Raw genomic sequence first — 21,878 nt, 5'->3', positions numbered from 1 at the left:
CTTAATGCAGACAGCATCTGAGATGCTGGGGCCGAGTGTACACTCGGGAGACATTACTGTGAGCAGGTAGGAGCCCTCACCCTGCAGGCATCCTCCCTGACCCTAGATGACCATGCGGCCTCCACATGGCTCAGCGTAGGCAGCCTATGTGAGGGGTACCCTGCCCCTGTGCGAGGAGCATCCTGATCAGGTGCGTGTCAGGAACCCTGGGTGCGGAGGAAGTTGTAAATTGATGGGATTTGGAAGAATCCCCCAATTCTGAAGAAGACCCGTCCATGAAGGTTCTCAAATCCGTGACTCAGAATTTGAGGAGCAAGGGGTCAATCCTCTCTCTTCCCAGGGTTGCCCGTGTCAGGGATTCATCTAGCCTGTCACCGGCACACTCAGCCCTGCCCCTCCGTCCTTCACCCACCCACTAGGCATTCTCTGAGTTTCTCAGTCTTGGGCAACTTTCAGAAAGACTCTCTAATCAGACTGAACAAGATGGATATCTTAAACACCAGAACACAGCCGGGCAGGCATGATGTCAGGTTTGTGATTGCAGCACTCCAGGCTACTACGGCAGGAGCATTGCATGCTTGTGGTTAGCCTGGGCTCTAAAGGATGTGTTTAGAGATGCTCTGACTAGCCAGACGTAGAAGAGCTTCCAGAAAACGGACCGATCACATGCAAACTGCCTGTAGAGCCTTTGCATCCCACTTAGAGCACCCAGGGGAGACCGGCGGTGCTGTCTTGTTGACTGGCAACCGACATGGTCCAGTTAACATTTCCTGGGTGTCCCAGTGGTTAACTCTTAAGTGCATGGCACAGCTGGCTGTTGCCAGGCAACTGTGGGGTGGAGCATACCTGGCTGCTGCCAGGTAGCTGTGGGGGTGGAGCTTAAACAGAATACCAACATTCTTCATCTTCACTGAGGTGAGCAGCCCCATACCGGTCACCTAGGAAATGGTCTCCTCAGCCAGTCACCTCTGTGGAATGCCCTCTTTGGAACACGCTGGTGTGTGGAGACCATTAACCCCAAAGACGGGAGAAGAAAGACCACCGACCCAAATCATCATGGCCAAATTCATTAAAACAAGCTTTTTTATTCACTTCATGGGCTGCCTTCCCCAAAGCAGGATTTGAGAGGTCACCATCGGATATGAGGAACACGAGGCTTTTATAGCTGGGGGGGGGTAGGAGGGTTCTAAATGGAAGATTTGGGGGTGCAAAATAGGTGGGGTTATAGGAACAAACATAAACATAACAAGTTAGTCTTAATAGCCTGAAACAAAGACATAATTTTAAGGTGGGAATAACAAGGTAGCCATAACAACGGGTGTCATAACAAGGTAGCCGTAACAGCAGGTATCGTAACAAGGTAGCCATATAACGTTTTGAAAGGTAGGGTTGCAAAGTGGTTATTGTCAGCCCTTTGAAACAAAGACATGATTGCCATGCCTGGAACAGGTGGGACAGAACCATGTGCCGTTAAGGATACAGGCGGGGCACAGGCCACTCCTTGAGAAACAGAAGTTTAATCATAAACAGGAATTAACTTAGTTTGTCTTTACTATTAAGATGCCTTTTAAGCCGAAGATGGAGGCTGGCTGGTTCCTCAGTTCCAGTCAGCACTACTGTTGTGTGAAAATCAAAACGGGCCTGATCGCCGTCTTTAGTGATTTTTACATGGCAAGCCTAAGAGGTCCTTCTCACACATCCCCTCTCAGGAGCCCAGGAAAAGTGTTGACTGGCAACTCAAAGCGCCTTGGGCAGCGCTCCAGCTGGCTCCTCTGAAGGGCAGCTGCAGGGCTCTCACATCATGCCAGTGCACAGCCTTGTCTGGAGTACTGACTGGGGACAGGAGGGACCTTGACGGTAGAGCCCAGATCTCCCTACTGCTGGAACTCAGCCAAAGGGGTCCCATGGAAACCTCTGGAAGCCACCAGCTTTGCTTCAATGTTGGCAACTTCCACTTTTATACCCCCCACCCCGAGTTTCGGTAAAACTGCCTCGCTCTACTTCAGCCAGCGACGGCAGGAGCCCCAGGCTGCAGAATGTGTCTCCCACAGATGTCCAGTGGGTCTCCATTGGCGTGTGCCCAAACACAGCCAGGACTCTTAATTATTATTTAAATCTCATGTTTATGAGGGAGGATGGTAAGTACAGCACACAGGACCCTGAATTTTATTCACTCAGAGTGGAAAGGGGAGCCCACAGCATTCCCAAGGTCAAATTTTGAAAGGGACTCTTTCCTTTCTCAGCTCCTATGGGAGTTTTTTTTTTTTTTAAAGTTAATTGAGCACCAAGTGATACCAGACATGACGGAGACAGAGGACAAAGAGGAAGGATCTGAGTTCAGTCATTATTTCGCTTTCATATCCCATTTATGCTTGAAATGTCCCTGGAAGATGCCATCACTGAGTGGGAAATATCCTGACAGATACAATCAGCAGTTGGAGACACTTGTGGTCAGCCCTCTCCTCCACTTCTCTTGTCCCTCCCGGATTTGACACCCTCACCCCACCCCCACTGGACATTATTGGGTCACACTCCAGATTGGCCTCCTCCATCAGGAAAGTTCCAGAAGATGCATCTGGGAGAGCCTCGGGGAGTGACATCACTGTCCCTGGGGAAGATCGGCTGTCCTGCTTTTGTGCACTTTCTCCCTCTCCGGGGGTCATCCCGACTAATGAGCTTAAAGCTCACATAATCCAACTGTCTTCTCCAGTGACGTCCTTGGCAGCTTAGTGTGCACTTGTAAGCCAGACAGCCTGAGCGCCCACGCTCTATCAACACCTGCCTGTTAACGCCCGCATCCTTTGTGAACAGAAAGACCAGCAGGGAGGTCTCCCAAGACATTCCTGGGATGCAAGCTCTCTGCAAGGCACCATCTACTGGAGGGCCCAGAGGACCGTGTTTTCCCAGACACAGATAAATGCATCTTCATAATGGTCGCTGATAGGTTATTTCTCTGCCAGTTCGAGCCAGATTAGATTATATTAAAGGCAGGTTTATTGGGAAGCTTCTCTCAGGCAAGTTCACTTGTCCCAAGGATTGAGGTCAGGAAAGTCACCGTGGGGAGAGTGGGGGTGGGGGGAGGGCATGCACACAGAGCAGGGAGAAGAAGAGGGGGAGAGGGGAAGAAGAGGCCAAAATGTCTGGATCATATAAGGAGAACCGCAGTCCAGCCCCTGGGCTGGAAAACTCAGAGTTAGGGGCGGGGTATGCCAGGTAGGGACTGAGGGCTGCTGGGAGAACCTGGAGGTCAGCGCTGCTTCGATGTGTAAAATATGCCCCTCAGTCTCTTGTCCTGGGTCTAAGGGTCTAACCAGATGTGCAGTTTGTTAGTAGACTGCATTACCTGCGCACAATGAGATAATTGTGAAATACCCAACACAGTAGGGGATACTATGTGAAGGCAGGCCCAGCTAAAGCCTATTGGAAAGCCATTGTTCTCTTCACCCAAGGAGCTTCCTGGTCATGGCGGTGACATCATCATTAGGCACACCTGGCCAACACCTCGCCACATCCCTTCAACGGGAGGTCCTAATAAACTAGCCATTTCAGAGTCCCCTTGCTCTCTAAGTGCGGGAAGGTGTATGTGTTAGCCTGCAGTGTCTGGTGGGACACTGGCTCTGTGATAGGGTGTAATCGAGCATTGACCCTCTTTATGTGTGTGTGTCTGTGTGTGCTGGGGTAGAAGGTGTCTTTGTGAAACGCCTTCAAGTGTTAGCTTCCGTACCTGTACCCCTCCCTCCTCTCCCCTGCCCTCTTACCCCACACCCCACATAAGCCTTCCCCTTTATCCCCCAACCTCTTCAGCCTTTATATGGTTTCATTCTGTCTTTTCTCCTTGAAATCTCCCAAGGCTACACCAGCAGCACAAACTGGACTCCGTGGGTTTAAATGAAAAAAAAAAAAGAAAAAAGAAAAAAAACCTTGGGGGAGGGGGGCTGAACAGCCTTCTCAAAGAACTAATATAAAACAAGTCTGTAAAGTTTCAACTTGCCCTCAAGACTTCCAGAATTGTATTAGTCAGTTTGCAAAGAGTGTGTCTGTTTCTGCTAGAAAGCACCCTCTTTCACTTGAACGCGGGCTTATTAGATCTGAATGTCTGGGGTTGTTTCGTGAACCCTGTTTCCTGGTATGTGGCCTTGCAGAAGGTCACTGGACTTCCTGTCTGCACCCCTCTGTCCAACTAGACTTGGGTTCAACACTTGTTCGTGTGTTATGCCCTCTTCCCAGGGAGATTATTTTTAATGTCTTCATAGATGGCTTCTACTCTTGGAAAGGCATATTTCGGAATGGTTACTAGTAGCCTCTGACATCAGAAGGTAGAATTGAACTTTACCCAACTCACCTAGGAGACAGCCCCGGAGCAAGATGCTAAGACATGCAGGACGATATGGTCCCATCCGAGTCTCTCTAGGTGGAGAGGAGTAACTGAGATAACTACCCAGCAGAGTGCTGGTGCTCGGTACCTCCCTAACGTGAGAGCTACTGCTAGGGTGGCCGCCCTTACGTTAATGAAGGTTGGGATCTCTCTCGAGCTCCCATTTAAATCCCATTAAATGGGATGTGTACTAAGTCACCTTACATTTTTCTTATGAAAAACTTAATAACAGCATAAATCCACTTCTTTGTTCCCATTTAAACGTGGGTTGTAGCCTTCTGACTCAAGCCAGAAATCCATCCCGGATTCATGCAACAGTCAGTCAACCCCTTCGGCTTTCTTTGCCATTACCTCTCTTACGTGACGATTCAAACCACGGTATGGCCGGTGTTCGATTGTGCTCACTTATGATGTTATTCCATATTTGTATTCTAAGAACGGCCCCAGGCGAATTAGCTCATAGTGTTCTTAACCACAGGACGATGCCAGCGAGTCCTAACCACAATCATGTTTGGTTTCTTTCTTTCCTGATTTAAAAAAAAAAAAAACTTGTATATTTTATATATATGAGTTCACTGTCGCCGTCTTCAGACACACCAAAAGAGGGTATGGGATCTCATTACAGATGGTTGTGAGCCACCATGTGGTTGCTGGGATTTGAACTCAGGATCTCTGGAAGAGCAGTCAGTGCTCTTAACCACTGAGCCATCTCTCCAGCTCCATGTTTGGTTCCTTAACTTAAGGTTTTTGAGTCTGCCCTCTCATCTTTCCTGTAGATTTCACACTGGCTGGCAGCAATATGGTGGCTCCTCTGTGCCCAAAAGGGTATTTCCCCTGTGGGAATCTCACCAAGTGCTTACCCCGAGCCTTTCACTGCGACGGCGTGGATGATTGCGGGAATGGTGCGGATGAGGACAACTGTGGTGAGTCCTCCCCTATTACACCGACCTCCCTGCATGTGCTCCTCCAAACCACCAAACCGCAGGTCAGCCAGTGAGTGAGGGGAACCGGGAGGGGGATCTAATAACCACTGCCCATTGCATTCGGGCTAATGACCCGACTTTTAAAAGACCTAGAGCTTGCTAAAACCAGAGAGATGGTCCCATAAAAAATCGAAATGACATTCTAAATTCTACTTTGGTTCTCATAATTCAATTTTAAGAGGCTTCCTTGTAGCCAATAACTTTGCTCAGCTGTGAGAATGTCCGTAAACTGTCACTGGGCTCACCTGGAGAATTAAATGATTGTGCAGACTGACCTTGAGCGTCGGCTAAGGGCCAGGACCTCCCCACAGTGCCAGGACACAGTGGGCTCAACAGAAATGAGGGAGAAACGAGAGGAGCTTGACCTTGGAGCTCCCAGGACAACACGAACTGAGGAAACAATAGTGCAGTGCATAGAGCAAACCCAGAGAGAGAAGGACCATGAATTTCAAAGAGATGGATAGCATCTTGGAAAATCATTTTAAGGAAAACCTTAATTAAAGTGAATTGACTTGAGTGAGAACAAAATAAAAGGGGGAGAAGGAAGGAGGAAGAAAGGAAGGCGGGAAGGAGGTCATGAAGGAAGACATTCTGTGGCACAGAATTCCAGTCACAGGCTCCGAGGCTGAGTGGAATGAACTGAAAAGGCCACGTGACTTGAGCCGAGTTGACAAGCGTAGGGAGTGTGAGAAAGCAACCCAGTTCATTACCCAGGACCCCCCCAGGCCAAGCTGAGGGCTATGTGCCGAGACCATGCGTCTTGGCTGAGGTTGATGTGTGAAGTCAGTCACAGTCAACGCTGAGACTCAGCCCTTCCCAGTCTGCACACAAGGCCAGCAGCTCTCCTCAGCGCTGGCCAACTAGCATCTGAGCCGGGCGGCCACATCCTGGAGGGCCAAGCATCTGTCTATAACTTGCTCTCTCACCCTGGGTGCTCGAAAGCACCCTTCCCTTAGATGGAAAACTACTTTGCCACCCTACCACAGCCCACTCCTGTTCTACCCTGACAGACACCCACCACAGCCCACTCCTGTTCTACCCTGACAGACACCTACCACAGCCCACTCCTGTTCTACCCTGACACCCACCACAGCCCACTCCTGTTCTACCCTGACAGACACCCACCACAGCCCACTCCTGTTCTACCCTGACAGACACCCACCACAGCCCACTCCTGTTCTACCCTGACACCCACCACAGCCCACTCCTGTTCCTCCTTCACACTCAGTTCAGAGGCCTGTCGGGGGGAGAATGCTTGCCTAAGCCTGCAGCAGGAACTAAGTTCAATCCATAATACCTAAGACACGCAAAAAGACTCCATTCAGGTGTCCCTCTCCTCCTGGGCATGCCCATGGGTAAGTAAGTCTCCCGCCACGTAGTCACGTGTGTTGTGTTGCCGCCTCGTGGCAGATGCCAGCACCCTACAAAAAGCTCTACCACCATAAATGTAGGATAGTAGGGTACACAGTAGGCACTCAATCTGTGCTCGGTAGGGTACACAGTAGGTGCTTAATCTGTGCTCAGTTCAGAGCTACTTCTCTGATTATCAATGAACAAGCCCAAGAGATTTCTTCTTTGCTACAAGAGAATCAAGGGCCACATCTGTTTATCTACCTACCTCCCACCAGGCCATTCTGACCCCAAACTGGACAAAGCACGTGCAATGGTTTATAATCCAATTAAAGGTATCGAAGCAGCACAATTCAGGATATGAAAATGGGAATACAGATAAATTAGAGATATCAGGAATCAAAGGTGCCTGCGAGTAACTGTAAATTTACTTTTTGATTCATGTGGAGTTTGGTACCATCTATTACAGTGTGAATCTTAACACTTTTACAGAACACACTCAATTAAGGATGCTCCAAAACGGGCCCATTTCTCTTTATATGTGACTTTTTTATCCTATAAAGGACATAGCAAGTAAGAATTGCACAGTAGCAAATGACAAACTGATGTTAAGGCGAGACAAACCGAGGCAACTATTGTTTCTCTCAATAGAACCCCACGCTCTTTACAAAGGTACTCTGGGTCTTGCTTTACTTAAAAATAAGTTCTAGCAAGAAGTGGTAGAGCCCGTGTTGAGCATTGTGAGGCCCTGGGTTCAATCCCCAGCACCGAAACAAAGCAAGGAAGGTTCAATCCCATCAGAACTCTGCACAGACCCTTTCCACCTTCACTCGGCAAAGTACTCTGGTGGAATACAGAATCAATGGTCTTTGGAAATCCCTAAAAGTCAGGTCAAAGACCCAAAATGTCAGAATTTATCAAGACATTTATAATCACATAAAATAATGTTGGCATTGCACAAGTTGGGAAGCACACATTTGAAATCCTCGTGAAAAGAATCAATCATTCATCCTGTTGCTTGACAAGTTTTTTATATATAAACTGGTTTGGTTTCATGAAATTTCTGTACTTTTGTTTTTGTGGTGTGGTTATCTGATTTGCAGACTAACTGACACATCTCACTCACCATCCCACAGGTGACACTAGTGGATGGACGACCATATTTGGCACAGTCCATGGAAATGTCAATAAAGTGACATTAACAGAGGAGTGCTGTAAGTGGTGTTGGTTCAAAGATGGTATCCGCTTTGCAAAAACTTGACTGTGTCGCGTGGATCTCTCTGGGAACAGCAGCCCCCTCTTATCTAAGGTTTTGCTGTCAACAGCTGCCATCAACTGCAGTCCCCAAACAGTAACGATGGTGCCAGTGACTTGAGGCACAGACCACGTTCACATAGTATTTGTCATGGTATCCTGTTATCGTTCTTCTATGGAGTTATCTGTTACTCAGTCTCACTGGCCTGACTTATAAATGTCCCTGAGGCGTGTAAGCAGAGGGAAATCAGTCAGTCCAGGACTTGGTGTTATCTCTGGTTTCAAGCATCCACTGGGCGTCTCGGAATATGTCCCCTGTGGATAAGTGGGGACTGCTGTAGTGTCTCAGCTTCCTTCAGAACGTCAGTGTCGTTTCAATGTACTTCCCTGGTTACCACTCTGCTGTCTGCCCATGGGCCTGGGGTGGGGGAGGGGAGGAAGACTGGGTCTATGTCTATGCATGCTCACTCCTTGTGTTTCTGTGCGGGTCATGAGAATGCACAAATAGTAATTGTGATCAATGTCAAGGTTCCGTTTCCTTTGATTTTTCTTTTTCAATAAATAGCTCACACGATGTGTCAGACACAGAAAGGGCAGTGTTGATTAAGGTGTCTTCCCAACTCACAAATAGCTCAGATGTAGCTAGAAAGTCATTCTCACCGAGCTGTGGTGACTCCAGGTTGCACAGGGAGGGATAGAAGACCACTGAAGGAAATGGGGGCTCTGCCAGGAATGGGATACTCTACCAAGCAATGCACAGAGGTGGCCGTGAAGTCCCGGGATGGAGAGAGAAGAGGTAAGGGATTGAATCAGCAGGGAAGCAAGGCCAGTGAGATCTGCGGGGAGCTGTCCAGTGCTGGTTCTGCAAAGCCTTTACACAGTGTGCTGGGATCCTACAAACCTGAGCTAGAGGAGGGCAGGGCTAAACTCAGGAGGCTGCAACATGTTCTACTAGAGAGGGTTTGTGGCATACACTGTAGAGGTTGGCCTCTGTTGAGTTGAATTTCCCTCTCTCTCTCTCTCTCCCTCTCTCTCTCTCTCTCTCTCTCTCTCTCTCTCTCTCTCTCTGTGTGTGTGTGTGTGTGTGTGTGTGTAGATGAAATACATCTGGTATATGTCAGAATACAAAAATATCATTTGTATTGTACACACATTAAATGCTATACTAACACTGGGCATGGTAGTGCACGTCTTTAATCCCAGCGTCCTGGGAGGCAGAAGGAGGCAATCTGAGTTCCAGGCCAACCAGGGCCATGGAGTGAGATGCTGACTCAAAACCAAGCAAGCCATTAAGCAACAACAAGGAAACCCTATCCTAGAGTGCACAATCAGTGCGCTTCCTCAGGGCTACACGGCTGTGCAGCCAACCGACTCCAAAGCAGAAACAGTCTGGTCAAAACTACATCTGAGGTGAACGTGTACAGAAAATTCCCTGATCACTAATCCTGGATGTATATTATTATTCACTGCTACAATCACATGACAATGTAAAATATGTAATCAAGGGACAACCATGTCATCAGCATTTATACTGTACTCAGCGTCACGGAGCCTCTAGAGATCTGCTAATGGATCTGTGCAAATCTGCTGGACTTTTACAGGGGCTTGAGCATCTGTGAAGTGAGGTATCCACAAGGCCCCTGAGAACAATCCCGTCCCATACCCGAGGACTGAAGTCTGCATTTTACTATACTAGTTCATAACTTATCTATGGACTTACACATGGATGTATAATATATCAAAATTAAATTATGCCAGATAGGGTGGATGCAATCCACCCTATGATCTGGAGTCTAATGCAGGAGGATCATGAGTTCAAAGCCAGGCTGGGCTGTGTGGAGATGGTTGAAGGTTGAGAGCACTAGCTGCTCTTGCAGAGGACCTGGCTTTAGTTCCCACCACCCACAGGGTGGCTCACAACCTCTATGTATGTGGTACAAACACACACACACACACACACACACACACACACACACACACACACACACACGGTAAAATTATAAAATAAAACAAATAGTTTATAGCTGGAGGTAGAAATTGGCTAGGCCGTTTAAGGGAAAGACCCGAAAGAAACATGACTAGTTTCTTGCTTGACTGAAAGTCAGAAATGCCCTCTGGATTCATGGCCGCTTCATCATTCCCAGAGGCCAAGATACCAAACGTGTTTGAGGAGCTCTGCTCACTGATCTTGCTCCTAGATGATGCGGGGGTCTCTCGGGAGACGGGATGTACAGGTAGCCAATAAGGCCTGGTGGGAGAAGACCCCTTCTGACCGAGAGAGTAGACTCTCTGGCCTAGTGCAGGCCTAACATTCCAAAGGGCCAGGTCAATCTCCTGGCCAAGGGGCCGCCCACAGGAAGGGGCTCCCCTTAAACCGTGCCCTACATGCAATAATTCATTTTTTGTCCCAGGGTCCTACTTCGGGCTTCTCTCTCTCTCTCTCTCTCTCTCTCTCTCTCTCTCTCTCTCTCTCTCTCTCTCTCTTTTCTCTTTTCTTTTTTTTTTTTTTCGGAGCTGGGGACCGAACCCAGGGCCTTACGCTTGCTAGGCAAGCGCTCCACCACTGAGCTAAATCCCCAGCCCCCGGGCTTCTCGCTTATCAGTTGTTATTAAACAGACACCCCACCTCCCAGCATGAATTACTCCAAGAATGAATGTGCAATATCTTAGAGTTTGAAGGAAAAAAAAAAACATGTTTAAGGGACCAGAAGGGATCTGTAAGGAATAGTAGAGGACTCTTTTTCTACCGAGTACTATAAAAGCTGTTTGTGACAGGGAATTCATAATTCTTTTTATCTGCCCCACTGCACACCCTGTGAAACCTTTGTTTGCACAAAGGCCCTGCTACATTCTTGAGTTGAAGTGGCCAACCCCCTCATTTCCTTTATGTCAATTCTTTAAAAAACTAGCCAATCATGAAAGACCATGAGGTTAGGACCCCACCCAAGGGGAAAAGACACTGTCACCGTCCCACCTGGGTGCTTACTCTTATTAAGAGTAAAGCTTTGCCTTACTGAGATTTTAAAAAAACAAAGAAACAAACAAAAACAAAGTAAAAACTTTTCACTACTTGAAAAAAATAAAAAGAAAAGTACAATTTAAAAAGATGTCAAGATTAGTAAGAAATTAAAAGTCAATAATTCTAATAGTCTCTTCCTAAGGCTCTCGTCTGGAGCTCACTTGACACACAATGGCAAATCTGTGTGTATGGTTGGGTTGGCTCTGTTTTTGTTTTTTAGTTTTTAATAGGAAAGAGGGAACACTCAGGATCAGGACCAAATGTTCCAAAATGGCCCCTTCAAAGGCAGACGGTGGAAGAGAGAAGCAGGTCCGAGCTCGGAACACCACGTCTGCTGCGACTGTCAGAATCTCTGGGTGGGTGGGGTGGGTCGCTACTGGCAACTGAGTCCCAAAGGCCAGGCAGAGACACTACAGAGTCCTACATCGGGTACAAGGCAGATCCACAACCAGCAGGGATCTGGGCCGAAAGCACCATGTGCCAAGCGGGTGGAAAGAATGAAGTTGATGCTGGTTATTATGACATCGAGTGTAGACAAAGGCTCCAAAGCTAAGTCCAAGAAATGTCTTTGGATGAGTAAGCTGGAAGGAGATGGGACCGGCCTTTCTGGACCATCTACAGAAGAGGGCCGTGGCCTGACTGCATTGCAGGATACAGAGGGTGAATAGACGCCCACGTTTCTGCCTCCTTAAAGATTCGCTCCTTTTTATGTGTGTATTTTGCCTGGTTGCATGGATATGCGTCGCAGGCATACTTAGTGCCTGAGGAGGCCAGAGTTACAGATGGTTGTGAGCCACCATGTGGGTGCTGGGAGCCAAACCCAGGTCCTCTGCAAGAACAGCCAGCGCTCTAACCACTGAGCCATCTCTGCTCGAACCACTGAGCCTCACCGTGTTTTTGCTTTAAGCGGCACACCCAGCTTCACCACGTGGAAGTCTTTTGTTGCAAGTACTTTCTGACCAATCTTCAATCTAATAAGACATCCATAATATTCTTGATGTCGATAAACATTAAAGAAAACATATTAATGTTATTATTGGGATGAGCTGATTATCATGTAGACTGCATGATAACATCCAGTTTTACACTGAAGGCATCTCTCGCAGTGAGTGGGAAGTCAGTGATGGCTGTGGCGAATTTGCTGCCAACGTGTGGCTAAATTCACTCTCGATGAGATAGAATGGGCAATCCGAGGAGATTTAAACCCACGTTGTGTGGAGGGTGCCAGGCTGCACCCGCACCACACCACATCCATCCAGTGCACCTCAGGGGTCAAGGCAAAGGCAGCACTCTGTATAAGACCCGATGTCTAAACAACTTATTAATTAATTACAATAATGATAAATGAAAACTGCCATCCGCTTCCTTAACTGCATCAAATCAAATGCCCAGAGGGTCAGCAGAGAAGTTAAAGCTTCTGCAGAAATCCTGTCTTCCTCTGCTCCTCTGTCATGTATGACTCGTGACATAGAATGTCATCACCATAGAGATTTACTCGTACATGGGATGTTTTCCAGTGAACAGAGCTTGTTTTTAGTGCGTGGTCTGGTGTTATTTAAGCCTGTGGTTTTTTCCTGCTCACCTGTTAAATGTGTCTGAGATGACTACAGGAGCTAGAGATGAGAGGAACACTTCATTGGTCTGTATCTGATTTGGAGAGATTTCTTACTTGCTTTTTGAAGGGCTCAATGGATCCATTAATAGATATAAATTGTTTTAGAGTTGATGAAAAGAGAAAAATGCTTGTTGCTGTCATAAATAAGTGTATTTTTTTCTGGTACGATTTTTTTGTCTTTTCTCCCTAGTTCTCAGCCGGTACCCACAGCACTGTTACTGCAGAGAAAATGAACTAGAATGCGTAAACGCCGACTTAAAAGCTGTGCCAAAGGTTTCCAGCAACGTAACATTACTGTGAGTAAAAACAAGATATTTGTACCTAAAGTCTCATAAAACCCTACAGTGCTATAGAAATAAATTATAAGTAATAATTTGTAATAATAATAATGAGCAAATAATTGAAAGTACTTTTTAAAAGATGTATTTATTTGCATTTTATGTATATGAATGTTGCCTTCGTGGATGTATATGTACCACATGTGTGCAGTACCCACAGAGGCCAGAAGAGGGAGTCAGAGATCCTGAAACTGGAGTTACAGGTGGTTGTGAGCCACCACGTGGATGCTTCCTCCTCGGGAAAATATGATCTCCCAGAGGAGCCTCGTTAATGCTTACCTCATGTCTATGGCCTGGAGGGCTTTTCCAGTAGGCTCTGACTCCAGGGCTGGGTCTCCTGTGCCCCTGCTGATGAAGAAAGGGCGCGGCCTATGGCATCTCATTTGTAAAACTGATAAGAGGGGAAGAGTCAACTCATCATACCCATATCTAGTCTAAAGCACTAACTGGCTAAGGTGAGAGGATGCAGATAAAAGAAAGCCTGGGCAAGCCTGGGCTACATTGTGGGCTTGCCTTAAAGTAACAAAACAAATGTTTTGATTTTTTTTTTTTATTTCAGATCTCTTAAGAAAAACAAAATTCACAGACTTCCAGTCAAGGTTTTCAGCAAATACGCAGAACTCAGAAAGATGTGAGTGACTGTGGAGGGGAGATTTGTGATGTTTTAAGATGTGATGATCTGAGAACAGAACTGTATTTGAGTAGTTCTTACATGGATCGCTAACTCTGGTTCTAAATTTAAGCTTAGAAGGTGAAGCACTGTGAGGGAGGCTTCGTCGTCGGCATTCCGTAGTTTGGAGCACAGTTCCACTTAACCATTTTCAGATGGTTGACTTGGGCTTTGGATAAACTGTCTCAATACACGGCCTCACAGCTTTCCTCAATGTTATTCGAGAGTAACACTGCAGGATCAGGGGAGCTGGATCTGATTTTCAATTTAGAAAAAGAGTGAAAGATTAGGCAAGAACAATCATTACATGTTAAAACGTGTAATGACAGCATACAGCCTGAGTCCCAGAGTAATAGGGCAAAGACATGATAATGGTGGTGGTGGTGGTGGTGGTGGTGGTGGTGGTGGTGGTGGTGTTGGTGGACATGTTGGTAATGATGGTGATGGTGGTGGTGGTGGTGGTAGTAACAATGATATTAGTATATCTGAGGAGAGAGCATATCAATTACTAGTATATAAATAGTTACTTTCAGTGAGAAAGAAAGGGACCACATGCTACTATTGTCCAAGAGAAACACCTAGGACCTGGAACTGGTGGTGGTCTCTGTGGGGCAGTGATGAGCCCTCAGTCTCCACCCCAAGTTTCATGAACTGTCACTTGATATGACCCAGATGCCTTTGCCTCATCCCTTCCTCACAAAGCAATCCATGATCCTCAGTTTGCTCTTTTAAAGGATGTCATTCCTTTTTTGTTCTGTGGGTGTACGTCTTTTACCATAATCCTCTGGAAGAGCAGCAGTGATCTTAACCACTGAGCCATCGCTCCAGCCCCTCACTAATCTATGTCACGGTCTTCAGACTAGAGCGTTTAAACAGTCATATTAGATAGGTCAATATGGTGCCTCCTGTTGATATTCCTGGATATAAAACTCACAGGTTTGTTCGTAGCTTGGGTGATTGTCTGTCAATCCGTCCGAGATGAGCTCCTCTGTGCCACTGGAGGTGCCACATCTGCCAAGAGGACCAACCGTCTAGGTTCTAATATCATCAAAGGAATCCTTCACGTGCTGAATCCTTGGCAGAAACATTTTCTTGTTTTATCCTTCAACACCGAGCATAAAGGAAAGTCTCTGGAAATTCTGTCAGTGAGTCTACGTTCATGAAATTCAAGATGGGTTCTCTCAAAGAAAAGACGCTCCCTGGAGTAATCCCACCAGCAGAGCCGTGGGTGATGTGCGTCATCATCTTGCCTGCCCTGGCCATCTACACAGTCCCAGATTCAGTCAAAGCTCCTTACCAGGCGACAAATGAGAAAGAGGAGGAGGGAAGCTAGGGTGAAAACCTCTCTCTGGTCCCATCTCTTCAATTTGTGCCCCTCACCGCAGCAGCCAGATGAGAGCCAAGCCTTGAACACATAAGCCTTCGGGGGACATGAAGGAGCCAACTTGAACAAATTCTCTCATCAGGTGTCATAGAAGCTGCAAGAATTCCTAATTAGACCACCTTGGGCATAATCAGCCAAAGTGTACAGAGGTTAAGGGACTCAATCAAGAACTGTAATTCAGTAGTAGGAAGATCACAAGCAGAGGCCACGGCTTCTAATGACCCCAACAGTACTTAAGCGACCACAGTGAAGACCTAGGGAGGAAGAGGAATTGGTCAGTACATTCCAGGGTTTCTGCTGAGGTGCGCTGTCCTGCCCTGACCGTGATTCTACCCCGTGCTTTCTGCTTTTTACTGAGGAAGAGGATCATGAGCCCATTCAAACCGACCTGGCTTTGGACATCTCTAACCAAGTCCTCCTTCGTCCACATCCCTATTTGGGGTAGCTGTTATCCACAGGATGGAAGAACATAGAAACAGTTGTGTAATTGGTGCCCAAAGGGTAGAGGCTAGCCCTCCTTGCTGACAGTGTGTCGCCTGAGACAGCACAGAACTTCCTGTCCTCTGAATCTCCAGTCTAGACCCCTCCAAATCCCGGTGGTATGGTCTCGGTCATTCTGACACTGAGAGAAAAAAAATATCCTACATCAAAATTTAATTTTAATTGCCAGATGAGTAAGAATTGCTCAATGAATATAAATTTTGCTTCACTGTGGACCAGTTTTGCTATCTTAATAATCTTTTAAAATACCTGGCTTTTCTAAAGTTGCAGAAGTAGTTTGAGATGACCTTTCAGAGAAATAAAATACGATTTATGGGGCCAGCTGTATGCTTGGTCACCGCCTCCATGGAAACCAAAAGCCATTCTCCTCCTCGTTGTAAAGTGAGCCTTATAAAAATTAGGTATTTCTTCTTAACCTCGGTTCTTATTAAACGCAATCAATCATTGGCAATGAAACATAATTAAAGGTGCCTGCCTGGCTCTGAAATACATCACGTCCCATTTAAAAATAGCTCATGAGCCTGTGTGTCATTAAAGTATTTATTTGCTTCAGTCTGGTACACAAGTCCTCGGTGTTCCACTTGAAAAGTAAAAAAAGTCCAGGGATTCGTGATCCAGGAAGCTGTTCTTAGGCGAGCCACTCAGTGTGACATACACTTAACGGACTCGTGTCTCAGTTTGCAATAGAACGAGGTGCTGCTTGCCAAATCATGTTTCCATTCTCACACTTTAAATGGCTCTTCTGGGAAAAGGAAGTAGACACCACAGAGGGAGCCTAAGTCGGCTTTACTCAGGAGACTTGAGACCTGAGGCTCAGTCTCTCTACAGGGACGGCCAATAGGCCAGCGCTCAGACTAGCGGCTCTACTCTCTGTTGTTTAAGGAACTGGAACGCTGAGTATTGTGGGGAGATAGGTCCTGGATTTGAACATCTCTTTCCTTTGACTTCTAATAGGAAAGCCAAAGGTCATGCTCACGGTTTACAGTTGCGCCCATCTCTTCACCCAGTAGGGAAAGCATGTATTGCACCCTCGGGTTAAAAACCATCTCAAATAGAATGGCACTGGCCTAGGTGGGGAGTGGATTTCATATTTAAGAGAAGCCTCAGTGGACCTTTACTAACTTGTCACACGCCTTGTGTTATTTGGTTTCCCTTGGCGTTGCTATCTAAGTCACCTCATTCTCTCATCCTCCTAGACACTCCTCTGAAGTCTGAAAGATACCCATCACTGTCTGTCTGTCTGTCCTATGCAGAGTAGAATCGTAAGCCCAAAGAGGGTTTCTGCTGCACTGGAATTCGGCTCCCCACAGACAGTGCAAGAAGCAGGTGTTTGGGGCCAGAGGGAGGGGTTAGGATACACGAGCTCATACTTCTTCTCACATTCCCTTTGCAGGACTGGGATTGGTGCTTTGTGTGTGGGCATGGGTGTGATGCAGATGTGTGGGCACAGGTGTGATGCATGCCCTGCATCAGCACCGCTCTCCACAGGGGGATACGTGAAGTACGACTGTTTTTGCACTGGGGATGCCTAGTAAACCACAAGTCGGTCTTGGCTGCTTCTTCTGACGCCTTGGGGCTTAAGAACGGTCAACTCATGTTATTTTTGCAACATACTCATGACCCTAAGGAAAAAGCTCTGAAAGGGAATAACTGCAGTAGAATGAAATTCAAACTGTAGTTAGGCAGCAAACACACACTCTGCCCGTGGTTTTGCAGTAGAACACCATAACAATTAGCACAGCCTTGTGCATCGCTACAAAGGGAAATGAGGGACATCAAAGTAAAGCAGATTATGTAGGGCTGGGTAGTGTAGCTCGGTAGTTAAATGGTTGCCTAGCCTGCATGAGGGACCAGGTTCAATCCTCAGTGTAACACACACACACACACACACACACACACACACACACACACACACACAGAGAGAGAGAGACAGACAGACAGACAGACAGACACAGATACACACAGACACAAACACACATAGAAAGACAGACACAGACATACACAGGACATACACAGACACAGACACAGACACACACACCATACAAAAACAAGACCCACTCGTGTAGTCCTCACTACTGTCAGTATGGCTGTTTCCCGCCCAGGCTAGCTTTAGAAAATACAGATCCAAGGCTGTTGAACGGTGGACTACTGAGGGCAGGAGGCGCGTGTGTTCTTCCCACAGATCCCCCAGTCCTGCTATTACTGAATCAATTCTGTATTTTCAAGTTGCTGAGACTCGGGCCCTGCCATGACAGAGCATGAGAGCCCTGGTTCTCAGCAGCCAGAACCCTGAGAGGCTGCTGATTCACTTGCCTCTTGCTTTTCATCTAGAAGGCTCAAAGGGCTCCTCTTCCGTCCATGAGAACACAGTGGAGATAAATGAGGAACTAAAGGTGCAGCATGGTGCTAACACAGCCCGCAGAAAGGCCGCTCGGTCTCTCATGGCCAGCAGCTACTACAAGCTAGAAAAGAGGGTTGCGGGAGATCCTGCTTGAATAAAAAAAGACTAGTTGCACCAGACACACGCACACATGCACCTGCACGAGCACACACACCTGTACACACACCTGTACACACACCTGTACACACACCTGTACACACACATACACACCTGTACACACACATACACACACCTGTACACACACATGCACATACACACCTGTACACACACACACACACCCCTGTACACACGCACACGCACCCCACTCGAGACTTCAGTGGCACAGATCACAGACAGCTAGTCTTCACTACATCCCTTGTCTTGCTTCATCCAATTTCACCCGCTGCCTTTAGGCAGAAAAAGCAAAACTGCTCCTTACAGCACAATCTAAGCTTAAAGCCCGCACCGTGTAGCCACCCGACTTCCCTGTCTTGCCCCCCAGATTCCTCCAGCACAACTGCATCACACACATCTCCAGGAGAGCGTTCCTTGGATTACATAATCTACAGATACTGTGAGTAGCCCCTTCGTCACTATACCCAGGGGATCGTTTGAAGAAAAGCCTGCAAAGGTGGACTCGGGCAGGGGTGGGCTTCCGTGCTGAACTAAGGGGTGCAGAGAAATGGGAGAAATCTTAGAAGACGACAAGATAATCATATTAGGGTTTGAGGTGTAGCTCAGAGCATTTGCCTAATGTGAGACTCGAGGCCTCAGGTTTGAGCTCCTGCACCAAAATAAAAAAATTGCCTATATTCTCATTGTATGTAAATAATTAATTATCCAAGCTTAATATTGTCATCTTGCTGTTAGACCACTTCCTCAGCATCTTGGTATTTCAATCCCCTCCACTCCATTGCTCACTGACTATATACATCTTAAAATAGTAACGTACCAAGAATATAACCAAAAAAGGACACAAGTAAGAACTGCTCTACATACTCGGCTGTCTTCCTCTATACTCCAACCTAATGTACCATCCCCAGTGTTGTTCTTGGCTGCACTGCTCGCCCTGGTCATAGTGTGACCCAGTCTGGGCTTGTAGTTCTGGGTGCTTCATAGGCGCCCCCCCCAGCTCCAGCCCCCGCCATCCCTCCCTCCACCTCCTGCCTCTGCCTCTGCTCATTCAGAATGTGCTTGAAGAAGCAGATATCCCGACTATAAAATCCCAATGGTCTAATTGTATGTGGCTGCCTGGAGTGTGGCGTCTGCCTAATGAACTCACCCGTATTGTTTGTAGGTATCTCAGCCATAACTGCATTACCTCTCTCAGGCCTGGGATATTCAAAGACTTGCATCAGCTCGCTTGGCTGTAAGTATCTTGGCTTTTCTCTCTCCTACAAATGGTCACAGCCTTAGTGATTTACAACAATGCTGGGGTAGTTTCCAGGTTGGGATGTCTCTGGTTTATTATGTTTCTGACTCACATAGAATCTGGAGCATTCTGCCCAAGCAATTCAGACATGGGTAGGTCAGGTGATGGTTGGACAAAAAAGGAATCCGGCCGTGTTATTACAGGGGAGCCTCAGCACCAATGACAGCCTGGCCAAGCAAGGTATCCGTCCAGTGTCACCCAGAACAGAAAGTCCTTGACCCCAGCACTACTGACACCTTGACGTATTTAATCCTTTGCTCCAGAGAAGTCAGGGTGCTCCGTGCTTTGCAGGAGGCCTCTGCTCACTCTGTGCCAGCAATGTAACTTCTCTTAAGAGTTGTGACAACAAGAAAATCTCCAAGGTTGCTATGCACCCCTGGGAGGGAAGAACTCCCCGCTGTTAGAAACATCTGTGTTGGGAAGCAGAGGTCCCCAGGGCAGCAGAGAAAAGCCTGAGAAGCCACTAACACGTGGCATTGTCCCCCGAGCCAGCAACTCCATCTCCAGGCGTCTCTCAGCTGCTGTCATGTTTCCCTTGGCACTGAGTGAAGCACTGTAGAAGGCTCCGTGCTACCTTGCTCAGTGTCTGCGAATTGGCCTGGCTGGTGGAAAGTCCAGGGCTGCAGTGTCATCTAGACCTATGTGAGCCTGGTGGCAGGCTAATGTTCCAGCCCACTTCCTTATCATCCCAGGCCTTTGTCTCAGTGGTTCCTTCTTTTCAAGGAAGGTTCTGGGCATTGTCACGTGTCCATCCAGCCTCTGTGGGTACCAGGCACGCACACAATACCTTTGTATTATGCACCTCCAGGCAAAAGCACCCATACACGTACAACAAAAGTAAATCTTCAAACTGTGATTTTTCTAAGAATTATACTATCACTTACTCCTTGAAGGGCACAAGACAACATCTGCTAAAGGACCCAACCTGCCTGTTGGTGCTTTATTCATGATGCCACACCAATTCCTCAAAATATATTTCCCATGGAAAGAAAAAGAGAAGGGGGAGGGTCATGGGGGAAGGTAGGAATGGAAGGGGGAGGGGCATGGGGGAGGTAGGAATGGAAGGGGGAGGGGCATGGGGGGAGGTAGGAATGGAAGGGGGAGGGGCATGGGGGAGGTAGGCATGGAGTCCCCCCACCCTGCACCCTGAGAAGCTGTTGGCAACGGACAGCTGTCAGGAGAGGGAGAACCTGTTTGCTCTAAGGGTGTGGCTATGGCTAAGTGAACCAGGCTCACTGGACAGCCCCACACCAGAGAGTACACGGGCAACACATACTGAACTTGAAGGATTTAAAAATAGAAAAGGACACTAAGTTTGCATAGATAGGGAAAGGGGAGGAGGAAATGGGTGGGGCAGGAGGAGGAGGAGGGTGAGTATGACCATTTCAAGAAAATAAAATAAGGTTGTTTTTAAATAGAAAACTTAGCATGTGAAAAAGATGACCTATCTAACCGGTCACTAAAGAGTGCATTTTAAATTTTTTCTATCAGATATATAAAAGCATGAAAATTGTTCATACTAGCAGGCGCTGTGTGAACTTCCAACATACGCAAACACTGAGAGATGCTTAAATCTGGTTCAACACTCTGTCTCTTCACCATATGTTATTTCTTCTCTGTGATGAAGACTCACGATTCCCTGTAGAGACGAACAGTTCATTGCCCTTACACTATTTGAGGGGGAGTCTGCGTACCCCTCCTGCATTCGGCCAACCAGCAGCTCGGAGCATTGATGGAGCCCAGTTCAGCCAGTGAATGCTGGTCAGGCAGATGCAGACAGAGAAATCTGCTCCAACCTTGTGTGCTGAGAGAAGCGCTGCAGGAAGTTAGAGCAAACAACGTCCCACCTAGAATCAAGGAAAAGACACCTGTGGCCCATGGGGAAGGAACTGGCCAGGTGTTAGGAGTCCGGTTTCTCATGGGCCTTTTATATTTTTCCTGGGTTTCTCAGAATCACTAACAGAAGTATTTTGATGTGTTTTGTCAGAATTTTAGATGACAACCCAATCACCAGAATCTCACAGAGGTCCTTTACTGGATTAAACTCCTTGTTTTTCTTGTAAGTATCCCCCCGCCTTTTTCTTTCTTTCTTTCTTTCTTTCTCTCTCTCTCTCTCTCTCTCCTCTCTCTCTCTCTCTCTCTCGTCTGTCTGTCTCTCTGTCTGTCTCTCTGTCTCTCTAAACCTGTCTATGAAGAAGCCTTAAAGAAAATATCTTAAAACCAAACCATCGAAGCCATCTTTGCTGAACTTCAGGCTATAGTGACTGTTGCTAAGTCAAAGGTCATGGCTGGACCAATTGTGGTGTGTATCCTTTTTTTTTTTTTTTTTTTTTTCTTTTTTTCGGAGCTGGGGACCGAATCCAGGGCCTTGCGCTCGCTCGCTGTTTTCCTACGTGTGTCTATTGTTAATATCCTAGCATAACTGATGGCCAGGGGCTTGCCTTGTTCCTTCACAGTGGAAATGCAGCGCCCACCGTGACTGGGTGCTTTACCACAGGGACCAGAGCATCATAAGTTAACTGTGTATCTTAGCACGTTCACGATCTCTTTGCTTTCGGCAGTTCCCCTTGCTGTCAC

General features: G+C 47.2%; 1 protein-coding gene and 1 long non-coding RNA gene across 5 annotated transcripts in view; one reads left to right on the top strand and one right to left on the bottom strand.

The window, feature by feature from the left end:
- The window catches only part of Rxfp2 (relaxin family peptide receptor 2), a 61,442-nt gene that overhangs the window by 10,994 nt on the left and 28,570 nt on the right, over positions 1–21,878 (top strand). Inside the window, 7 exon segments of one of the 3 annotated variants that reach the window (NM_001012475.2) lie at positions 5,152–5,298; positions 7,845–7,922; positions 12,787–12,892; positions 13,494–13,565; positions 18,372–18,443; positions 19,167–19,238; positions 21,289–21,360. In NM_001012475.2, the coding sequence (NP_001012493.1) occupies positions 5,152–5,298; positions 7,845–7,922; positions 12,787–12,892; positions 13,494–13,565; positions 18,372–18,443; positions 19,167–19,238; positions 21,289–21,360 (619 nt within the window). 3 annotated transcript variants of the gene reach the window in all.
- LOC148002162 (uncharacterized) overlaps positions 1–21,878 on the bottom strand; it is a 51,373-nt gene that overhangs the window by 20,330 nt on the left and 9,165 nt on the right. The window contains exons 3-4 of one of the 2 annotated variants that reach the window (XR_015634566.1): positions 14,539–15,242; positions 13,491–13,859 (exon numbers count right to left, since the gene is read on the bottom strand). The exons of the other annotated variant lie outside the window; for it this stretch is intronic. This is a non-coding gene — a long non-coding RNA (uncharacterized LOC148002162). Of the gene's footprint in view, positions 1–13,490; positions 13,860–14,538; positions 15,243–21,878 lie in introns of those variants that run through there. 2 annotated transcript variants of the gene reach the window in all.

This window comes from Rattus norvegicus, chromosome 12 (genome assembly GCF_021556685.1).
Source record: "Rattus norvegicus strain SHRSP/BbbUtx chromosome 12, alternate assembly SHRSP_T2T, whole genome shotgun sequence".
Taxonomy (NCBI): Eukaryota; Metazoa; Chordata; class Mammalia; order Rodentia; family Muridae; genus Rattus; species Rattus norvegicus.
The sequence above is the reverse complement of the archived record's forward strand: the minus strand, read 5'-3'. Positions and strand labels throughout refer to the sequence as shown.